Genomic DNA, 22,235 nt, shown 5'->3' with positions numbered 1-22,235 from the left:
ACATATATAAGAGTCTTCCTAACAATAAGTAGTAATGTTATTCCTTTACCCTTCTTGGTCATATCAATGTATTGGGAGCTGCAAGCTTCACGTGTTTTAACTTTGTCAGAGCACTTTGAAAAAGTGGTCTGTGGTATCTGGAAAGCTGATGTTGCGTGTGAAGATTGCAGACAAGCTTTATCCAAGGAAATATGGCTCTCGAAGTTCGAAGAACGATGCTTCTTCCATTTTCGAACAAGCAATCTTGTCGGGGATCTGGCTCTCGAGATTCGAAGAATGGTGCCTCTTCGATTTTTAAGAAAGCAATCCTATTGGGAGTCTAGCTCTTGAGATTCGAAGAGCGGTGCCTCTTCAATTTTTGAAAAAGTAATCCTGTTGGGAGTCTGGCTCTCGAGATTCGGAGAGCGGTGCCTCTTCAATTTTTGAGCAAACAATCTTGTTAGGAGTGTTTTCTCGAATGCGAGTAAAGGTTGGGCACTTTTGCCAGTCTGCCTTGTCACGGAGCACGGAGGTTGACACACATAAGGACTTTCCAGTTATCAAGCAGTGGTGCTGTTCCTTTACCCTTGTGGGTAATAATAGGGTAGCTGGATCTTCAAAATTTATGTGTCTAAACTTTGTCAGGGATCTTTGGCAAAGTTATATGTGGTACCCAATGAGTTGATGTTGGGTGTGGAGAATGGTGCTTCTTCGAAATTCGAAGAGTGGTGCCTCTTCGATTTTTGAACCAACGACCCTGTTGCCATTTCTTTTATAAGGGCACCAATTGTGTGTAAAAAGTACATTCAGAGAGTCATTGCTTGTAGGAATTTTCCCCTTATTTTTGTACTTCAGAGATTTATTGGACCTCATTTCTTCTTCAGCATTTCTGAAAATGTCTGGCCCATCTGACCGTCGTTTTGACTTCAACTTTGGTGAAGAGGCAACTATATCTCCTCAAGACAACATATGGCGCCCATCCTTCTTATCCCCTACTGGTCATCTTACCATTGGGGACTCTGTGATGAAGAATGATATAACTGCTGCGGTGATGGCCAGGAACCTTTTCACTCCCAAAGATAACAGACTACTTTCCAAACGGTCTGATGAGTTGGCTGTTAAGGATTCTCTGGCTTTCAGTGTTCAGTGTGCAGGTTATGTGTCTAATATGGCCCAACGCCTATTTGCTCGAACTCGCCAAGTTGAATCATTGGCGGCTGAAGTGATAAGTTTCAAACAAGAGATTAGAGGGCTCAAGCATGAGAATAAACAGTTGCACAGACTCGCACATGACTATGCTACAAACATGAAGAGGAAGCTTGACCAGCTGCAGGATCTGATGGTCAAATTTTACTTGATCATCAGAGGTTTGTGGGTTTGTTCCAAAGGCATTTATCGTCTTCGTCTTCTGGGGCTGTACCACGTAATGAAGCTCCAAATGATTAACCTCTGATGCCTCATCCTTTTGGGGTTCTGTCTAGTACTGAGGCTTCGAATGGTCACCCTCCGGTGCCTTATCTTTATGGGGCTTTGCCGACTGCTGAGACTTCCCCTGAGCAACCTTTGTGAATGCTCCATCTTGTTTGTTTATTTTGATTCATGTATATGTACATATTGTAACTTATCGGAGATATCAATAAATAAACTTTACTTCATTTCAACGTATTGTGTTAAATACACCAAAGCCTTTTTTACTAAGTGCTTTGAATTTTTTTCTTTTGTTGAAGCTTTGTGAGCGAAGCATGTGTGTTGAGGTAATACTCCCTTAATTTCTCGAGTGGGGAAAACTTCTTGGTTGGAGACTTGAAAAAATCCAAGTCATTGAGTGGTCGTGAGACTTCCGAGTATCAAGGTGCAGTAGCATATGGTATGAGTCCCCCAAGTCTCCGGTCGAGAGAGTTGATGAAGGTGTCTTGCTAATAGCCAAGTTTCCAAAGTAACAAAACTTCACCATTTTCCTTTCTAAGTGGTAGCCCAAAACTCCACCTTCATATATATTTGTTATGAAAGTTGTTAGGCCCAAAGAAGATGAGGCTTATGCAATTTTTTTTTTGAATTTTAATTTTTTTTGAATTTTCGAATTTTCAAATTTCTGAATTTTCGAATTTTCAAAAAAAAAAAAAAATATATATATATACTTTATAGGTGAAGCTTTGCAGGTGAAGCTTTGTGGTTGAAGCTTTGTTGGGTACCATGAATTGATTTTGCTTCACACTATCTTGATCAAGATAGTGTGAAGCTTTTGTAGGTGAAGCTTTTGTGTTGAAGCTTTGTAGGTGAAACTTTTGTAAGTAAAGCTTTTGTGGGTGAAACTTTTGTAGGTGAAGCTTTTATGGTGGGTGAAGCTTTTGTGGGGGGTGAAGCTTTTGTTGGTGAAGCTTTTATGGTTGAAGCTATTGTGGGTGAAGTTTTTATGGGTAAAACTTTTGTGTTGAAGCTTTGTTGGTGAAACTTTGGAGTTGAAGCTTTATAGATGAAGCTTTTGTAGGTGAAGCTTTGGAGTTGAAGATTTGTAGGTGAAGCTTTGGAGTTGAAGCTTTATAGGTGAAGCTTTTGTGTTGAAGCTTTTGTAGGTGAAGCTTTGGAGTTGAAGCTTTATAAGTGAAGCTTTGGAGTTGAAGTTTTTGTTGGGTACCATGAATTGATTTTGCTTCACACTATCTTGATCAAGATAGTGTGAAGCTTTTGAGAATTTGTAGTTGTCCTCCATTGATGAAGCTTTTGTGGTGAAGCTTTTTTGGGTAACATGATTGATTTTGCTTCACACTATCTTGATCAAGATAGTGTGAAGCTTTTTAGAATTTGTAGTTGTCCTCCATTGATGAAGCTTTGTTGAATTTCCTTTTTTTTTTTTGGGAAACTAGAAATTTGAAAATGTGGGAGAGACAACATATACAAATTTTGCTTCCACACTGTTGAGCAAGAGATTATGATGCAAGCCACACCTTGTAGTAGTCGAAGGTTTGGATGAACCATATAAATTTAATTTGCTTCGAATAGTCTTGATCAAGAGTGTGTGAAGCTTTCTACGAGTTGTAGTAGCCCTTCATTGATGAAGTTTTTGTTGGCACCATAAATTGGTTTTGCTTCACACTGTCTTGATCAAGAGTGTGTGAAGCTTTTGAGAATTGTGGTTGAATTCCTTTGATGAAGATTTTGTTGGCACCATAAATTGGTTTTGCTTCACACTGTCTTGATCAAGAGTGTGTGAAGCTTTTGAGAATTGTGGTTGAATTCCTTTGATGAAGCTCTTGTTGGCGCCATAAATTGGTTTTGCTTCACACTGTCTTGATCAAGAGTGTGTGAAGCTTTTGAGAATTGTGGTTGCCCTCCATTGATGAAGCTCTTGTTGGCACCATAAATTGGTTTTGCTTCACACTGTCTTGATCAAGAATGTGTGAAGCTTTTGAGAATTGTGGTTGCACTCCATTGATGAAGCTCTTGTTGGCACCATAAATTGGTTTTGCTTCACACTATCTTGATCAAGAGTGTGTGAAGCTTTTGAGAATTGTGGTTGAACTCCTTTGATGAAGCTCTTGTTGGCACCATAAATTGGTTTTGCTTCACACTGTCTTGATCAAGAGTGTGTGAAGCTTTCTACGAGTTGTAGTGTTTGCATTGTTACAGAAGAGAAATGTCTGAAGCAGATGCAAGAGGGTTGAATAGCTTGATTTTCGTATGCCATGCACTGAAGTTGTTGTTGGCTTGCAATAAGACTTTGTTGGTGACTATAACTCTTGTTGGGCATAAGTGCTCCCCTAGTTGAGTTGTCAAGCTTGAGGGTTTTTGATTATTTGTGAATGCTAGGAGTTCACATGTACAAGTTGCACCACTTATCTTCTAGTAGGTGGAATGAATGGTGAGTTGCTTTTATCACTTGGTTGGTGGTACGAAGGTAAGTTCCTTTATCACCTTTCATCACATTTCATCACCTGGTTGGTGGCACGAAGATGGGTTCATTCTTCATCTGGTTGGTGACATGAATGGCAAGTTGCCAAATGATATTAGAGTATAGGTTGTACAATTCATAGCCTAGTTGGTGGCATAAAGGAGAGTACGGGTTGTACATTTCATCACCTGGTTCGTGGCATGAAGATGAGTTCCTTCTTCACTTGGTTGGTGGCATGAATGGCAAGTTGCCAAATGATATTAGAGTACGGGTTGTACATTTCATCACCTGGTTGGTGGCATGAAGGAGAGCACAGGTTGTACATTTCATCACCTGGTTAGTGAGAATAAGGGCAAGGTGTCGAGGCACATTGTAGCAAGTGTCGAATGACACAAAGTATGTTGAACCTTTTCAAAGTACAGTTGGCTTATGTTTGAATGTGTTGGAATGTATGATTGAACGAATATACTGTGAAACTGTTCATTTATTGGTTTAGTCTTATTGACATATACTTAGACTTTGTTTCATGTTGGAAACATTCATGTTGAAGCTTTGAACCCGAGTGTTTCATTGCTAGGAATGTAAGAGGATTAGGACCAAGTTGTCTAAATCACCTCTTTATTGAATTCATGCGAAATAGTCTTCGTTACATAGGATGCCGAACGACTGAAGCTTAACACTTGTACAATGTGAGTTTACTTGTAATAGTACTTCAAGTGATCAGCGTTCCATGGATGGCCTAGGGTCTTGCGATAAGAGCTTCTAAGCTTGTAGGAACCAAGGTGACTGATGCCAACAACTTCAAACGGTTCATCCCAGTTTGGACTAAGTGTTCCTTCACTTGGGACTCTATCACAGAGTAATATTTTCTTCAATACCTAGTCCCCCACTTTGAAAGAACGAGGTTTGACCCTTGAGTCATAGTAGTTGGAGATGTGCTGCTAGTAGGCGACATTCCTCAAGTGAGCCTGGTTTCTGTGTTCCTCGACTGGATCTAAGGTGAGGGTAACTTGTTTGTCATTTTTTCTTTGCACGTAGTTCTGGACTCAGAACGTTGCTTGCCCAAGCTCAACTGGGACAACTGCCTCTGTACCAAAGGCAAGTGAGAATGAGGTTTCTCCTGTTGATGTTCGATACGAAGTGCGATATGACCAAAAAACTTGGGGTACAAATTCTGGCCAACAACCTTTAGCCTTGTCTAAGCTGGTTTTCAAAGTTCGCTTGATTATTTTGTTGATGGCTTCGACTTGTCCATTAGATTGGGGATGAGTTGGGAAGGCAAAACATAAGTTGATGTTGAACTTAGAGCAGAACATCCTGAACTTATTGTTGTTGAACTGTCGCCCGTTGTCAGTGACTATCGCATTGGGAATGCCGAATCTACAAAGGATGTTCTTCCATATGAAGTCTTCTATTTTTGCCTCAGTAGTGGTTGCCAAGGGTTCTACTTCAGCCTACTTTGTGAAGTAGTCAACTGCAACGATTGCATAGCGAACCTTACTCTTCCCTGCAAGCATTGGGCCGATCAAATCAAGTCCCCATTGGGCGAAGGGCCAAGGGCTGAATATAGGAATGAGCGGCTCGGGATGGGAGTGAGAAATAGTTGCGTAGCGTTGACACTTATCACATGAGCGAGATATTCTGATGGCATCTTGGTGGAGTGTTGGCCAGTAATATCTTGGTGAAAAGCCTTGTGTGCTAGGGATCGAGATCCAGCATGATCTCTGCAAACTCCTTCATGTATTTCCCGAAGGACAATTTCTGCCTCTGTAGGCGTAAGGCATTTTAGGTATGGTAGGTTAAAACCCCGCTTGTAGAGCTGGTCATTAATGATCAAGTAACAAGTAGCCTTGTATCGAATATGCTTAGCTTGGACTTTGTCATTTGGAAGGGTGCCATGAGCAAGGAATCTATAAATCGGGGTAATCCAACTATCCATCTGTTGTAAGTTGCACACTTCTGCAACCATGGTGCTTGGTGCTGCCAACAATTCGACCTGAATTTTTCTCCCAATTTTGTCTTCCACCACTGAGGCGAGGCGAGCCAAAGCATCTGTATGATTGTTTGCCGCTCGAGGAATTTGGGTGATCTGGTAGTGGAAGTGCTTAAGCAACAATTGTGTTTGTGCCGGATATGCTACCATGGAGCTATCCTTAGCTTTAAAGTTGTTGGTGACCTGGTTATCCACCAATTGGGAGTCACTGAAGATACCAATTCGTTTAACCCCAAGGTGTTTGGCCAAATGTAAGCCTGCTATGAGGGTTTCATATTCTGCGTCATTATTCGACGCCTTGAATTTGAAATGAAGAGCATACTTCATCGCCACTTTGTCAAGGGTCGTAAGGACCAGTCATGCTCCACAACCCTGTTGGTTGGACAAGCCATCAACATATAGACTCCATGCTGGGGCTGTTGGTTATATTTTATGAGCTTCCGAGGGTAATAAAACCACTTCTTTAGGTGTATAAACAATGTCAATAGGATATGTGAAGTCGGCGATGAAATCTGCCACTACTTGGCCCTTCTTAGCTGGCTTTGGTTGGTAGAAGATGTCATACTCACCTAATGCTATCGCCCATTTTATCATTCGCCTTGAAGTGTTAGAATTTTAGAGTATCTGTCGAAGAAGATGATTGGTAAGCACGATGATGGAGTGTGCTTAGAAGTAAGGGCGAAGTTTTCGAGCATACATAACCAATGCTAGAGCCAATGTTGGAGTATCGTGTCTTTGCATCTTGTAAGGCCTTGCTAGCGTAGTAGACAGGCCGTTCGACATTACTATCATTTCGAATGAGAACGGAACTTACTGCTGAAGCCGATACTGACAGATAGATAATGAAAGTGTCACCAACCTCAGGTTTGGAGAACAAAAGGGCTTTACTCATGTAGTCTTTGAGGTTCTTGAATGCCTCGGCACATTCATCAGTCCATATAATGTACTTCTTACTTCCCTTAAGTGCTTTGAAGAAAAGAGCACATCTGTCTATGGCCTTAAAGATAAACCTAGTTAAGGCTGCCACTTTGCTAGTAAGGCACTGGATGTCTTTTGAAATTACCGGTTCCTTCATGTCGAAGATTGCTTTGATCTTCTTGGGATTAGCCTCAATGCCTCGTTGGCTTATCATAAAGCCTAAGAATTTGCCAGAGCCTACGCCGAAGGCACATTTGTTGGGGTTCAACCTCATTTGATACCTCTTCAAAATGGTGAAAGTTTCAGATAAGTTAGCGATGTGTTGGTCAGCATGTTTGCTTTTGACTAGTATATCATCAACGTAAACTTCGATGCTTTTCCCAATCTGTTCGGCGAACATTGAATTGACTAGTCTTTGATAAGTCGCTCCTGCATTCTTTAGGCCGAAGGGCATGACTTTATAGCAATATTGTCCCCTGTCAGTAGTGAAGGCTGTGTGTTTTTGGTCCATAGGGTTCATGAGGATTTAGTTGTATCCTGAGCAAGCATCCATGAAGCTCAAGAGTTCACACCCTGCCATAGAGTCTATAAGTCTGTCAATGAGAGGAAGAGGAAAACTATCCTTTGGGCATCATTTGTTTAGGTTGGTGTAGTCGATGCACATTCTCCACAAGACCTTTTGGAGCAAGAGACTTTATTTGGTCAAATTTTTCTTAACAAGAACCACATTTGCTACCCATGTTGGGTAATTGACTTTGCGAACGAAGCCTATGCCTTTGAGTTTTTCAACTTCTGCCTTCATTGCTTCGTATCGTTCAGCGTCATAAGATTTTTGCTTCTGTCTCACCGGCTTGGTCTTGGGGTTAATACTTAAGCGATGACATATGATATCAGGAGATATGCCTGGCATGTCCTTGTATGACCAGGTGAAGACCTTAGTGTTCTCTTGCAAAAAAGAGATCAATGCCAACCGAATAGGTGGTGACAAGGTGGTGCTAATCTTTACCATGCGATCTAGATAATCTTTTGACATAGAAACCTTCTCCGGCTCTTTAGCAGGTTGTGCTTGCTGGGTGAAAGAGTCATCCCGAGGATCGTCGAGTTGACTGTTGCCACTGTGAAGATCCAAGTTAACTTCGTCCGGGCTGGTCTTTATGACTTGGTCATGTATAGAAAAGGTTTCCTTGGGCACAAACAGGTGTTGTTGCTTGACCGAAGTGTTGTAACGTGATCGTGCACTAAGTTGATCTCCTCTGATGTAACCATTGCCATAGGGGTTGGAAATTTCATCAACAACATATGTGTGGATACCATGGCCTTGAGATCATTGATGCATGTGCGTCCGAAGATGACATTGTATGCCGTTGGGCAATCAACCACCAGGAAGTTAATGGTAATGGTAGCTGTGTAAGGGCCTGTACCAATGGTGAAAGGTAAGTGTATAGTCCCCAAAGGTTGCATGATATCACCGGAGAAGCTTATCAGAGGAGAAATCAAGCGATCGAGCAAGTGTTCAGCTACATTAAGTGCCCTGAAAGCTTTAGCAAACATGATATTGACCGAAGCCCCCGTGTCTACCAGGATTCGTCGTACTTCAAAGTTGGCTATGTGAGCTTCCACGATCAGTGGGTCGTTATGAGGGTAAATGATACCTTTTTCTTCCTCAGGGTAGAAACATATTGGATCCCAATTAGGCTTTTGATACTTGCCTCCCCTGATGTCTTCCACGTGAAACACTTGGTGGCCAGACCTTAAAGCTCGTTCACTATTTTTCATGGCCATGTTGGAAGATTTAGATATGGGTGTGCCATCACTTATGGAATATATCACATTCACCTAGCGTTGGTTACGGTTACCCATTGGAGGGTGAAGGAGGAATCGATCAATTTTTCCTTCACGTGTCAAACCTTCAATATGATCACGAAGGGTGATACATTTCTTGTCATCATGGCCGTTATGCTCGTGGTAGCAGCAAAACGTGCCCATGTTCTTTGTGGGCTTGTAACTTGATTGCCTCGGCATTGGCTTCGGTATCAGGTGTGCTATGCTGAGGTAAATGGCCACGTATGTGGCGTTCAAAGGTGTGTATGTCTTATACCTCGGGGTAGGGCCTGTCCTGACACGTGCTTGGCCCACTGTGTTGACTGCTTGGGGAAGGGCATTATCGTGGCGATACCCTTGGTTATTGCGATAATGTCCCTTACCCCTTTTACTAAAATGAGACTGGTGAGGATGAGAATCTTTCCTTTTGCCCTGAGATTGATATGTCTGTTGACTTGGCAAAGTATTAAGTAAGGCAGAAGGAGGCACTGCTGCCGTTTGGAAGGTTAAGGTCTTCTCATTTGGGTGGGTCTGGCTTCCACTCCCCACTTGCTAATAAAGGATGGTTGTTGGGGGTTTCTCTTAGTATGTCCTTACCTCGGCGGAGGCATGGTTATAAGCTTGCGCCATCACCTCAGAGTAAGTCTTCCAAGTGTTGGCATTGATCATGTACTTAAAGAAACAGTCACGTAGGCCTGCCGTGAAGGCTTTGAGGGCAGTCTTGTCGTCTGCCTCGACACAACGAGAATACTCATGGCTGAAGCGGCCAGCATACATACGTAATGACTTGTCTGGCTTCTGCGAATAGTGTACAAGTGATTCGCAGAGTGCAAGCGATCGATCTGGAAAATGTGTTGAGAAACAAACAGTTTCCTCAATTCCTCAAATAAGTCTACCATCGCAGGTGGAAGATGACAATATCAGTTTAAAGCTCCGCCAGAGAGGGTAGAGGAGAAGAGAAGACATCGCTCTTCGTCGGTGTGCATCTGATATGCCATGGCAGACTCAAAGAGTTTAAGGTGCTCAATCGGGTCCTCTTTTCCAGTATAAAGTTGCAAGTCAAGCTTTTGCTTTATCTTTGCTTGGAGGGGGTGTCGAGGATCCTCCTTGTAAGAGGGCCAGGCCTAGGTTGGTTCTAATCAGGTATCTTAGCTTGTCGTTCGGCCTTCAACTTGTTTACTTCCTTAAAGAGTTGTAGGACAAGAGGGTCCTGAGTGGAGTCATGTACCACTGGAGCTTTCTTTCGTAAATCTCCATCTCCTCTTGGAAGTAGGAAGATTTAATCAAGTGCATGTGATTTTTTCCTGGACTCGCTGTACTGACTTCTAAGGTATGTCTGTCGGAACATCTATGAGTCCCCTATACCTTTGTGTTTCTCTAGGACTTGTTGTCCCTTCCCCAAATTGGTAGCCGGCTTGGGACATGGGATGGGACTGAGTCTTTCAGAGACCCTTGGGTCATTGATCTTCGAGCTTACCTGGATAAGATTGTCTCGACGATGCTTTAGGAAGTCTCGACAGTGGCGAAAGATAGCTTTCCATCCCTCCACTCCTTCTGTAAGGAGATGCCTTCCTCTACTCCTCCTGCTTCGGGTCGAAGTAGCTGGGTTGAGATAAGTCTCATGTTGGTCGCCATTTTGATGAGTAGCTCGTTCCTTAACAGGAATACCCATGTCGAGGGCAAATAACCCTCCATGTTGGAGGGCACCCAGTTGATGGTTGACTTCCACAGGGGTGATGAGCTCATGTGTTTTAGTATATCTAGCCTTGTGGAGCATCTCGAAGACCTTCTCATACTGCTCTTGGAGGATCTCATTCTTCATCACTATCTTATTGTTCTGAGCCTCCAGCTCATCAACTTTAGCCTGAAGAGCAAACTTTTTTTGTTCCTTCTTTCATTGCTTCGCACCAGGTGCAAGAGAGGTGTCATTCTGTGTGATGTGGCTTCTTTCGCTCCCTATGTTAGAAAGAGATGCCTGGTCAAAAGAGAGTGTACGAATGGTGGAAACCAGCTTAACAAAGCTGAAGAGAGTGGGAATAAGTGTCGTTCCCACAGACGGCGCCAAATGTTGATACCCAAAATTAGTGAGGACTTTGGTACAACAGAAAGTGTTAAGTTTGTGACCTTCGCTAGATTGTTTCGGCCACTAGTGTGGATAAGTATGTAAATGGATAGGGACAGGGAAGCAAACACAAGATGTACGTGGTTCACCCAGATTGGCTACGTCCATGGAGTAAAGGAGTTCTCATTAAATGTGAAGGGTTTACACAAGTACATAGGTTCAAGCTCTCCTTTAGTGAGTACTAGTGAATGATTTAGTACAAATGATATTAGAAAATATTGTGAGAGAATGATCTCTATTTATAGAAAAGAGTTTCTAGTTTCATTCTGACATTGACACGTGTCGTGTTGTGATTGGTTTCTGATGTTGACACGTGTCGTGCTATGATTGGCTTCTGATGTCGACACGTGTCACGCTGTGATTGCTCTCTTGGTTGGAGGGAAACTCTTTTGGGTCCTTGACGGTATAACGTTAATCGGTGCTCAGTAGTTTCGGGATTGGTCAAGTATGGTACAAACACATATCATCATTATGTGGCTATTATGTCATATTTGAGTCATCGATATATGATTAATATAATGTCGTCACTACTAAAAATCGATCGCTTTTACAACTGAATGTTAAAAAATATTGTTCCTGATAATTGCCCAAATATTATATTGATTGTGATAGAAAACCCTATCCAGAGTAGGGTCCCATCTTCTATGAGACGGGCTTGTGTCCAACCTTTTGGGCCTCAAATTTGAAGTAATGGGATGAGTGTTTTTGCTTATCCAACTAGGCCAGGCCCTTTACCTTGCAGGCCTGCCTTTCCTCAGAGAAGCTCATGTACGACAATTTACATTTAAAAAATAAGAAACAGAAATCAAACAAAAAGGAGCATAATTTACATTGCTTCATATCACACTAAGTAATCACATTAACTAGATTAATCCTCCCACCAGGGCTGGCCTGAGAATTTAGGGCTTTAGTCGAGCCTTTCAAATGGGGTCTTAGAGTTCTCTAACTCCCGACCTTTTGTATTGATATGTATAAAAAAAATTCACTAATTACACGAAAAGTTCTATTTCTACATTAAATATCTTAAAAATTAATATCGAAAGAAGAAATATATGTAAACATTACTTAAATATTACACTTCTCACGTTTTTAGACACAAATGTGTAAGACACAAGTGTGTAAGTTTATGTAATCTAATGTTCTTAACCAATTATTTTTCAATTGATAAAATACATAACCCATTCAATCTTTCTTGTGACATAGTTGATGGAAGATAAGATTTGATCAACTTTAATTTTGAAAAATTTCTTTCTGTAAAGGCAACTTTAATTGGTATAGTTAACAAAATTCTATAAGTAAAGACTCAAACTGTAAACTTCATATTTGAATAAATACAAAATTTGTAATATATAAAGGAAACATTTAAGGGAAGGATCCCTATTTTTTTTTATTTATAAAAATGAGAATTAGTTGTAGGGTCTACACCACATCGAACTTTAACGATCCGAACAGTCTATTTTTCAAGTTGCACCTTATAGATCATCCTTGCAAAATATTAGCCAAATCGGAAATGTTTCAGACATCTAATTGAGTTCAAAGAAGTTAACGAATATTTTGTTATATAAGAAACAATGAAATTTTATCTTGATAATTAAATAGGTAAATGGTTTCAGATTGAATTGAATTTTTATCTAGGTTTTTGGTGTAACAAATATACGCAGTCTTTTCCTTGAATACATTTCAAATCTCGAACTTTTGCTTTCCAAACCGTGGTGGATTCGATCCTCACTGCAAACCAGACCATCTGTTTTGAAGGATGAACTTTTGGCAGCACCAATTTTTTATTTTTAACTTGGAAATCATTGGCAGTGAACTTCCTGGATTGCCTGCCTGGACAAACTAATAGTCAAACTGCAATCCATCCCACCACTTCTTTTCCTCACCATCCCCACCATTTTCACGTTCCCGCTTACCTTCATATAGCTCTTCAAATTCAAAACCCCAGAGCCAATCTCCCCGCTTGCTCTGCCGCCACCGCCATCGCTCCACCAAAGCGCTCACCTCCTTGCTCCTCCTCATCCCAATAGACCCTTTTGAAACTGTTGCTTCTCCAACTGTCACACCCTCATGTGAAAAAAACAAAACACTCTTATCATATTTAAGCCTACCCCAGTTCTCATTGTTCACCTTAATTTCTTCCCTTAGAGTCATGTGTTGATCGCGGCCAGGGTTCCGACCACCATGCTCATATTCTCCACAGAAATTCCCGCCAGCTTGAATTTAGGATCTCGGAATCGGAACACGGTGAGGCAGAGCACGCCAATGACTGCAATTTGGAGGATGACAACTGTAGTGAAATCCCACAGCATTTGATTCTTCTTATCCGGGGAAGTGACTTCGGAGAAAATATTGGCACCACTTCCTCTTCTAGATTTCTTGAGCCATGGGGCTGATGGAGTTGATGTTCCTTCATCTGACCACCCATGTTTGAGTTCTTTGATCGAGAGAGAATGATTTTTGAGTTGGGTTTTTTGCGTTTCCTTTTTTGGAGCAAAAAGTACCATTTGTTAAAGATTTTGGGAAAATTCGTTGAAAAATAACATGATCAGGACTTTGAAAGTTCTGCCATGGAGTTTGAAACCAGAGGAGGTACTCTGGTGGTTCTGTTGGGACACCTTGCCTGTGCATCTACTGGCCAGCAAACCTCGGTGCAAATTCACAAGCAAACATTTTTTTTTTTTGGTCAAGCACCCAATCAAATTTGATCTTAACTAAATGTGGATTCAAAAGACATTTTCTCAAGTTTTTGTATTAGTGGATATGAGATATTATTGGTACTCTAAAAAAATCATACTGCATTCTTTATAAGTATTTTAGTTTTAAATATCAAAAGTTTAGAGTGTAGATTGATTTTTTAGAGTGTCAATAACATTTTTCAATGGATATTGAAAATGTTATCTAACTCAAAACATCTATTTAGATTTGACATCCTTTCTTTTCGTGACAACCTCAAAATGACAAACATTTGAAGGCCTTAAAACAATTGCGTTACAAGCATCCTGTGGGGACAAGACATTCACCGAACAAGAGAGATAGAAGATAGATAAAAGAGGGTATTGCAAGAGTCGCATCCAAGATTTTGCCTTACTATAAGATTATAAATTGAGTATTAGTTCTGTTACAAGGAGAAACCCTTAAGACTCCACCCTCCCTCTTATAATTCTTTTACCAGATGTATAGGATGGGACCTGTAATATATAGAAACTAGATTTCATGTTTAAGGCACCAGCTGCTGACGATTGATTTGGTCCAACAATTTGGAAAACAGATGAGAAAGCTTGAGTTCGCCCTGTTGGCATTCGCAAGGAATTGGTAAGGATACAACGTTCCCAATTATAGGAAGCTTAATCTTGATACTCAAATCGATCTCATAGTTAATGTCCGCATCTCCAGAAATGTCCTTTGCCAAGTTTATGAACACTCTTAATGGCACCTTCACCAACACAAACATAATGGACTCTTCTCCGGGCTTCAGCGACGCGGACTCTTTCAATGTTCCTGTTAAGACCTCGCTACACCACACATGAAGTGAAAACAATCAACATATTCAAATGTGTATGCATTAAAAATTTCTGTATTGACATATATTGGCATGTTATATATATTATCGGACATTTGACCTAGTAACTATCATTTGTATACAATCGATATACACAACTACTTTTTCATATTCAACACAGTTATGTGACGGAAGTGGTACATAACAATTGTATACAAGAACGTGTCCAGGACGGAGGATGTGAAAAGGAGATGTGGATCAAAACCTACCTGCCGGCGCTTTTGAATTTGAAAGAAGCCTGACTGACAGGGAGATAGAACTCAAAGGGGTTGAAGATAGATATCTCGAAGACGAGTTCTGTGGAGTCCAAGCTTTGGTTCCCAAATTGAAGGCCTACAATAAGAGCAGATCTTTTCTTCATCTCAGCCAATCTCCATTCCACATACCCCTGAGCCTTGCTCGCTACGTAGTTCTTGGCACTGCCCGCCAATCGTGACACTTTCAAATACCAAGAAGAAACGGAAGAGGCACTTCTTTGCATTGTTGAAGAAACGGAAGAGGCACTTCTTTGCATTGTTGAAGAAACGGAAGAGGCACTTCTTTGCATTGTTGAAGAAACGAAAGAGGCACTTCTTTGCCTTGTTGAAGAAACGGAAGAGGCACTTCTTTGCGTTGTTGAAGAAACGAAAGAGGCACTTCTTTGCTTTGTTGAAGAAACGGAAGAGGCACTCCTTTGCATTGTTGCTGAAGGGCAAAAAACTGAATTTAAAATATTTAGTTATTGGACCGATTACTCTACTCCCATTCATATATATAGGAGTTGGTACATTTGTAGGACCTTTTGGCTTTCGGAGATGGGGCCAACCATGATCCTTTTCTTGCATTTCTTCCTTGTAAAGTGTCCCAAAATATAAGTAAAGAACTGGGTTCCTCTTACTTCCCTCCAAAAATATAGTTGTTGTTATTTAAGTTCATCATATTGTGGAATCAGATATATATTGTGGGAGGCTTTCCTTGTTTAATGTGGTCATTGATTCCGAACTATTATCCCTTTCCCGTCATTGATGTTGTTCCTGTTCTGTAATTCCTGTTCTGTAATTCCCTTCTTTTTGCTTTGGTCAAACTTGTGGATTGCCCTAGTTAGGGCATTCCTCTTCACGTATTGCGTTCCGGAATCAAACCCTCATCCTCTTAGTGTATATTATTGCTAGTAATGAAAAGATATATGATGAGTTTCACGTTTATCCCAATAATTTTTGTCATTGCATTTTCGTCCTAGTTTCACGTTTATCCCAATATTATTTGTTAAAAAAATACAAAAAAAAAAACATAAACGAAATAGTTATCGCCATGTCCAGAAGTTAAAGTATTAGACTAATTAAAAACATGATAAACTACAATGCGACAAAAAATTGATGTGGACATTTCGAGTGTGGTAGTAAACTAGAGTTCGGAATAAAATGACCCAATTGACATTTCAGTTCCCCTATTGATAAAAGTGCCTTATTAAGCTATACAACTGGTAAAGTTATATCAACTTAAAGAGATAGAAAGAACAAATGCAAGAACACACATAAATCTACTTTATTCCCCTTGATTTCTCCTATTTAGATTTCAAAAAAGTTAAAGTTTCATGTAAAATCAATTAACAATATAAAAAGTAACATAATTATTTATAATTATATGCAAGATCCTTTCTCTTTTTTTTTTTTTTTTTTTTTTCTGACATAGAATTCAGTTTCTACAACTTTATTCCCACCGTTTATATGGCAAACATAATTAAATATCAAAACATCATTAGCACCACCCTAATTCCTCATCCATTCCATAATGAAGTTATACATAGATCAACAAACAACAACAAAATACAAAATAGCAAAAGTTACTGCATCTGAAAAGGCATGGTGATTAGAAGAGGGTGGGAAGCTTGAACTCTCCCTTCTTGTTGAGTGGTATGGTGAAGTTGCCAATGACAGGAAGGTCAATGGTGAGGCCTATATCCAACTCATAGTCAAAGTCCCAATCTGCACCCAGATCCTTTGCCAATGTCACCAATATGCTATGTGGTACCTTCAATAGCACCTCCAGCACAGTTATGTCACTTGCCTTTAGTGATCCAGGGTCCGGGATAGTCCCCGATGCAATCACCCTGCAAATATACACAAAATCAAACTACAAATTGAGGGAAAAAAGGTCAAAACGCTGGTTTGGTCCGTCTAAATTTCACAAAGTTTTCAACATCATCAATGTACTTTCAATTAAATCCACAAGTTTTATTTTTTTTTTTAAAAAAAAAGCGATATTTTAAGCTAGTCTAAAATAATGGGAAAGTGGTTTGCGCCAGGACGCAAAAGGAAGGTCCTAAACACAATATCAATCTACCACCTGAACTTTTATTTTTTATAAAACAACACTGGAGATTAAACTAAATCACACAATGACTGTTAATCTAGTATCAAACTCAATCGAACCTAAAACTTTCTACTTAAAGAGAACTGCAACACAAATGACTTTTCAATTGCATCAAGTTTGATTCACGTAGTTTGTAAACTGTTCTCACCTGAGGACATTTGTCCATTTCTGTTAGTTTCTTGCGACGAAATGGTCAAAAGTAAATGCTAGGGCAAACGGATTGAGCACAAGACATCAACAGATGTTAAAATGTAGGTCGTCGGATACAATTCGCAAATTCAAGGATCAAATTTGACACAGCAAAAAATATAGGCAGAAAGCGGAACTTCGTAAAAACAACATGACCTAATTAACGCCAAGAACCCAATTGACCAGTGTTAAAAAGTGAGAAATGGAACCTGTTAACGCTTTTGAGGGTGTATTTGATATCGCAAATGGGGATGGAATGGCTGTAGGGATTGGTCACGGACACCTTGGAAAGGTACTCCACATGGCTCAAGCCCATCTTCTTGAAATCAACATCTGTGACTTCTGCTTCTGGTTTCGCCACATTTGATATCTTATCTGTGACAAAGTTCTTGGCCTTATCCATGAAACCTTGCTCGGCCATTTTTCAAACGCAAACCTACAACCAAAAAAATGAAGGATTTTTGATCGAATCCAAGAGAGATTTCAAGACTTGCAGGCTTGTTGATCGGTAGAGGATTTCTCAGAGATATTTATAGGGAGGTGGTGGTGTGTTTACTAGGTTTGTGACGCGTGTCAAGGAGGTCGGTAGTTGAGGACAACTGAGGATGTACGTGTCCGCTTGATGCAGGAAAGAAACGGATTTGGATCTCATCCGGATCCAAATTGTGAGGATCCTAGAGATCCTCACATCTTAACCTTTAATCATGCATCGTGCGGTTATAAATTATTTGAATTTTTTATTTAAAATTAAACACAAATAATACCTGACGAAAATTAACTATAAGATATATAATAAACGGTTATAATGTGAAGATCCCTAAGATTTCTACAAAATGAATCCAAAGAGGATCCTCTTCCGAAAGAAACAAAGAACCCGATGAGACAACTGAGAATCGTGTTGGTATATGGTCCAGCCCATGATCAATGTTTTAGATTATTCTAGTAAGCAAGTGAGGTGGCTGGAGCATGCTAGACAATTATAGAATGTTATTAAGTTGATGGAAGAAGCTAGAGAGTACTACCTTCCTTGGTTGCAAATGGAAAGATCTACAAGCTACAATTTTGTGGCTAGTCTATAATTATTTATGCTAGAGGTTTGAAGAATACACTAAAAACTAGAAACTAGTTCTAGTTTGAAGAAGGAACTAGAAACTAGCAGAATGTCAAGCCCTCACCTATGAATATGGGTGTGATGTTGTAGTGATGTAACCAATTAAGAACCAAGTGTGAGTAGCAAAGGATCAAGTCCAAAGCTAAAGTTCCACTCCAAGAGTGAGAGTGAGAGTGTTCCACTACACATTGTGAGTGAAGTTTAGAGTGATAGAAAGTGTGTGTTATACTTTTTTGTATCCATCAAGCCTTGTCTTGGGCTTGGTAAGGCTACTCTTGTTGTACTCGTCTTTTTCATATAATGAAGATTGATCATTGTTTCGTAGACGTAGGCATAAATTGCCGACCCACATAAATTGTTGATGTCCATTTTCTACTTTATCTTGTACATTCTCTATCTTGTAGTACCGATATTCCTAACAAATCGGTCAACCAGAAGCAAGAAAAGGCTATAGATATTTTTTTCGGTCGACTGAAAAAACAAAAAAACAGATATAAATTTATGCTTACACAGTTACACTTGCATACTAAAAGTTAGGGTTATGTTGTCTCTTTATTCTCTCTGTTTTCCACATCTCAACGGTGCAGAGCGGTACACAAACAGAAGCCCTAATTATAGTTTCTTTTTTTAATGATAATAATTTAATCTATGTATTACGAATTTCCAATGGTATTTTTTATTATTTATAAGTGATTAAGGTTTAGAAAAAATTAGATGAAAGTACTCTAAAAATAGAAATACATAATTGTTTCCACGGAAACTTCTTTTCTAACGAAAATTGGTTGTTGATGCAGATCCAAGCAGTTCATTTCTTTCCATTCATTATTATCTTTATTACTATTACCGAATATCCAATGACAATCAATTTATTTTTAGGAAAATTAATGAAAAGGGCTTGAAAACTTTGAGTTTTAATGATAATGACAAAATAAAGGGTAAAGTGAATAGTACTAGGATTTACTTTTTAGTGTAAAAATGTGGTTTTTCGTTAAAGTGAACATTACTGGGTGCTTTTCGTTAAAGTTCCCTTTATTTTTCCATAGCATTAGGAAAAAGAATGATATTAATTTACCTTTCTATGCTTGTGCTTGCATTATACAAGGGCTTAGTTGAGTAACATTTATGCCGGACAAAAAAGAAAATAGTGATCACTTAATACTACCAGACCTTAGTAATTTTCTTCACTTGTAAGTGAGAGAGTCTTAGGTTCAATTCTCGTTAAAGAAAATTCGAACCAAATAATTATGGTTAGCTCATTCGGAGGCTTATTTCCCCCATCTCTTAAAGTAGGTGATAGCGTATGAATTAAAAATAAAAAACATAATAGTGATCGCTTTTGGTTAGTTAATTAAAGTGGTTAGATATTGTGAATTAATGAGTCACCAGTAAGATAGATTAAGTTTTCGATTCCCATTTTATAACTAAAAACAACGACACCAATTTATTTAACTAAAATTAATTGCGATTGACGAAATTGTGATTATAGTTTTCTATCCTACTAGATAAATTTTGCGGGTTAATACCTCGTCCATCCGTGGAAGCTATTTGTTGAGACTAAGCTATCATGACTTCTATAAATGTTGGTTTTCAAAGAAATACTTAATTGCGAAGCTGAAGAAATGGAATGATCATCGAAGTATAGGTCCGTATTAGTGTTTAGTTTAGTTGAAAAAGTAATAAAATTTGCTAAAATCGGTATTAGAATAAGATGTTAATGTAGTTTTTAGTATGTCATGCTTTTTCTAACAATTTTGAATTGACAATTCTGTTAATGATTCAACCAATTACAACCATGTTATTTTTTCTTATAGTGAGACTTCATTTTAAAGTTTTACCCACTCTTTTTTTGCTTCTCATTATAAGGACATTACACTATTTAGTATTATAATTTAGTGGTATTCATCTTCATTTGTAAGTGAGATATCTTAGGTTTGATTATCATCAAAGATGAATATGAATCATATTATAATAGCCTATTGTGAGGCTCAGCCCACACTAGTACAAAAACATGTTTGCGCGACGGAGCAAATTTTGTCGCGCAAAGTATGCTTGTGCGATGCAAACCACAAAACGTCGCGCAAACGGCCTTCGCACAACGGCACTTTGCATGACGAAGACTGGCGTCGCACAAAACAGCTTTGCGCGACGTAGGTACACCTGCGTCAAGCAACGCTAGTTTTTGTCGCGCGAAGTGTTGTTGCGCAAAGGCCGTTTGCGTGATGTTTTGTGCGTTGGGCAAGATTTTGGCGCCAAACCAAAAATGCTTTACCATTTTTTTCTCAACTTTGCGCGACGAAGACTGGCATCGCTCAAAGCAACTTTGTGCGACGCAGGTGCACCTACGTTGCTCAAAACAACTTTGAACGGCGTAGGTGCACCTGCGTTGCGCAAAGCTGTTTTGTGCGCCGCCAGTCTTAGTCGCGCAAAGTCAACGACTTTTTTAAAATCACTTAATCAGTTTGGGAGGCAAAAAATGCAAACCAGTTGCAGCAGCTACCTCCCTCCCCCATCTCTCTTCAAAACCTTCTCAAATCCTCTCCATTTCTCGATCTATTCCTATCTGGTAAACGATTTGATTTTGTATATGTAACATTGAATTGAGAATTCAAACTAAAACTACTAAATTTGTTTTGTACAAGATTTTTGTATACGAATTTGAAGGTTTTTTTGTCACAGCCCGTCCCGTGATTTTATTTATCGAGGATGTGAAATGATGGAATTACCCTTGACGGGTGCTAAGGTATGTGTGTGTGACATATTATTGGACTAAATACATACATTCCTAAACTTTTGGATAAAATAATTTAAGTTGGATTAAAATTGGTTTGTATTTTATGTGGTTAGGGATTAAAGGAATTTGGATTTTTGGATTGTTTTGGTTGGACCACATGGGACATCTTCCCTCTTTCTCCCCCGTGCTCTCTCTCTCTCTCTCTCCTCTTCCCAGTTCACTCTCTCCCTCCCTAAACCATACGGACACACTCACCATCGAGCCTCCAAGCACTGATCAAAGGTTTTGAAGGTACCATCGTGCTCGTGAGGACTCTACGAACTCAACCACACCCATTTTAGGTAAGAAATCTTTCGATTTCACGTCGAAATCACAAGCACTAAGTTTGGCACTGTTCATGAACTTTGTATTGGTTCGTTTTTAGGACAATCCAAGCTCATAGTGAGCTTTAGGAGGTTCTCACGAAGCTCGGGGACGTTTGTTTGAAAGTTTTGGACATCGGGATCACAAGGTTCGAAGGTGGATGGTTTTGGTGAAATTTCCCAACGTGATTTCGAAGGTTTTGGATTTTTTAAAGGTATAGCCTTCTTCCTCTCGTAATTTGTAAAGTTTTGGTGAAAATTTCATGGAAAATGGTTGAGAATCGAGCGAGAAAAGACCGATTACAGGTCTGCCCAGTTTCCGGCGCTGGCGAGTTTTCCAGGCGACTGGAGGTAGGGGATGATGCGCGTGAGGGGCACGTGGACCCATGCCTATCCCGGCGCGTGGGGGCGCGTGACAAGCCCAACAATTATTTTAAAAATATGTCGACGTCCGTGACGTCGAGTAGGTCACTGTGGTATATTCATATACCCAAATTGAGCATCGTATGAGAAGTTTTACGAATTGTCGATTATGTGCTTTAAATAACGTTGTTTTAGTTGTTTCGCATATAGGTGGTACCTATCCTCTAGGACGAGCGCATCCAGGGACGTCACGGGAGCTACGACCCTTCGACTTATCAGTGAGTGGGCAGTTATTTTCTGTATTTACCTATATACTATTGATTTTCCCAGAAATTGAATTTAAATGAAAGTATGTTTTTCAAATGCCATGCATGCATATTATGAATTTTATGAATTGATAATTGATGCATATATATATGTGAATTGGTGCTGTGGACGCACAGGTGAGTATCAGGTGAGTTTTATGTTATTCATGTGAATCATTGATGATGTGAATTGTGTTGAGAGCTCATAACCTGCACCCCGGTGTTAGTGCTTATAGTATTCACCGCACCGCACGCTCACCTTGGATCCAAGTAGGTGCATGTCGTACAGACCATGAAGAGGGTTCCGACATGCTAGTCGTATAAATCACTAGAGGTGGTTCCGACTGGTAGGTGACCTTAGATTATGCGCGTAGATGACTGATGAGAGAAGCACTAGAGCGTATTCTTACACCTTTCTTGTCGTACAGACTACTTCAGGTAATTCCGACTTATGTGCAGAGTAGCGCCGTACAGGTCACCGTGGTGACTCCGGCTGGGTTGGATATTGAGCTATAGAATTAACCGTATAGGACCAACTGTA

General features: G+C 39.8%; 2 protein-coding genes across 3 annotated transcripts; both read right to left on the bottom strand.

The window, feature by feature from the left end:
- Nucleotides 1–13,787: 13,787 nt before the first annotated feature.
- On the bottom strand, nucleotides 13,788–15,499 carry LOC126628609 (desiccation protectant protein Lea14 homolog). 2 transcript variants are annotated; one of them, XM_050298375.1, is made up of 3 exons: nucleotides 14,914–15,499; nucleotides 14,491–14,880; nucleotides 13,788–14,234 (listed from the first exon to the last, which is right to left on the bottom strand). In XM_050298375.1, exons 1-3 carry the CDS (start codon nucleotides 14,958–14,960, stop codon nucleotides 13,940–13,942), a joined length of 732 nt encoding a protein of 243 aa, XP_050154332.1. In that variant the 5' UTR covers nucleotides 14,961–15,499; the 3' UTR covers nucleotides 13,788–13,939. The 2 variants fall into 2 exon arrangements, with proteins under 2 accessions (XP_050154332.1, XP_050154325.1); XM_050298368.1 differs by having other exon boundaries at nucleotides 14,491–15,499.
- Nucleotides 15,500–16,018: 519 nt separating this feature from the next.
- Nucleotides 16,019–17,348, bottom strand: LOC126628602 (desiccation protectant protein Lea14 homolog). The gene is made up of 2 exons (XM_050298357.1): nucleotides 17,032–17,348; nucleotides 16,019–16,370 (listed from the first exon to the last, which is right to left on the bottom strand). Exons 1-2 carry the CDS (start codon nucleotides 17,241–17,243, stop codon nucleotides 16,130–16,132), a joined length of 453 nt encoding a protein of 150 aa, XP_050154314.1. The 5' UTR covers nucleotides 17,244–17,348; the 3' UTR covers nucleotides 16,019–16,129.
- Nucleotides 17,349–22,235: the final 4,887 nt, after the last annotated feature.

Source organism: Malus sylvestris, chromosome 1 (assembly GCF_916048215.2).
Source record: "Malus sylvestris chromosome 1, drMalSylv7.2, whole genome shotgun sequence".
NCBI lineage: Eukaryota > Viridiplantae > Streptophyta > Magnoliopsida > Rosales > Rosaceae > Malus > Malus sylvestris.
Note: the sequence above shows the minus strand (reverse complement) of the source record. Positions and strands in the feature narration are given on the sequence as shown.

Excerpts from the sequence above, each read along its gene's own strand:
- LOC126628609 (XM_050298368.1), bottom strand. The coding sequence starts at position 14,960 with ATGCAAAGGAGTGCCTCTTCCGTTTCTTCAACAAAGCAAAGAAGTGCC. Across the intron at positions 14,235-14,490 it reads AAATTCAAAAGCGCCGGCAG|CGAGGTCTTAACAGGAACAT; the intron begins GTAGGTTTTGAT and ends TGTGTGGTGTAG.
- LOC126628602 (XM_050298357.1), bottom strand. The coding sequence starts at position 17,243 with ATGGCCGAGCAAGGTTTCATGGATAAGGCCAAGAACTTTGTCACAGAT. Across the intron at positions 16,371-17,031 it reads ACCCTCAAAAGCGTTAACAG|GGTGATTGCATCGGGGACTA; the intron begins GTTCCATTTCTC and ends GTATATTTGCAG.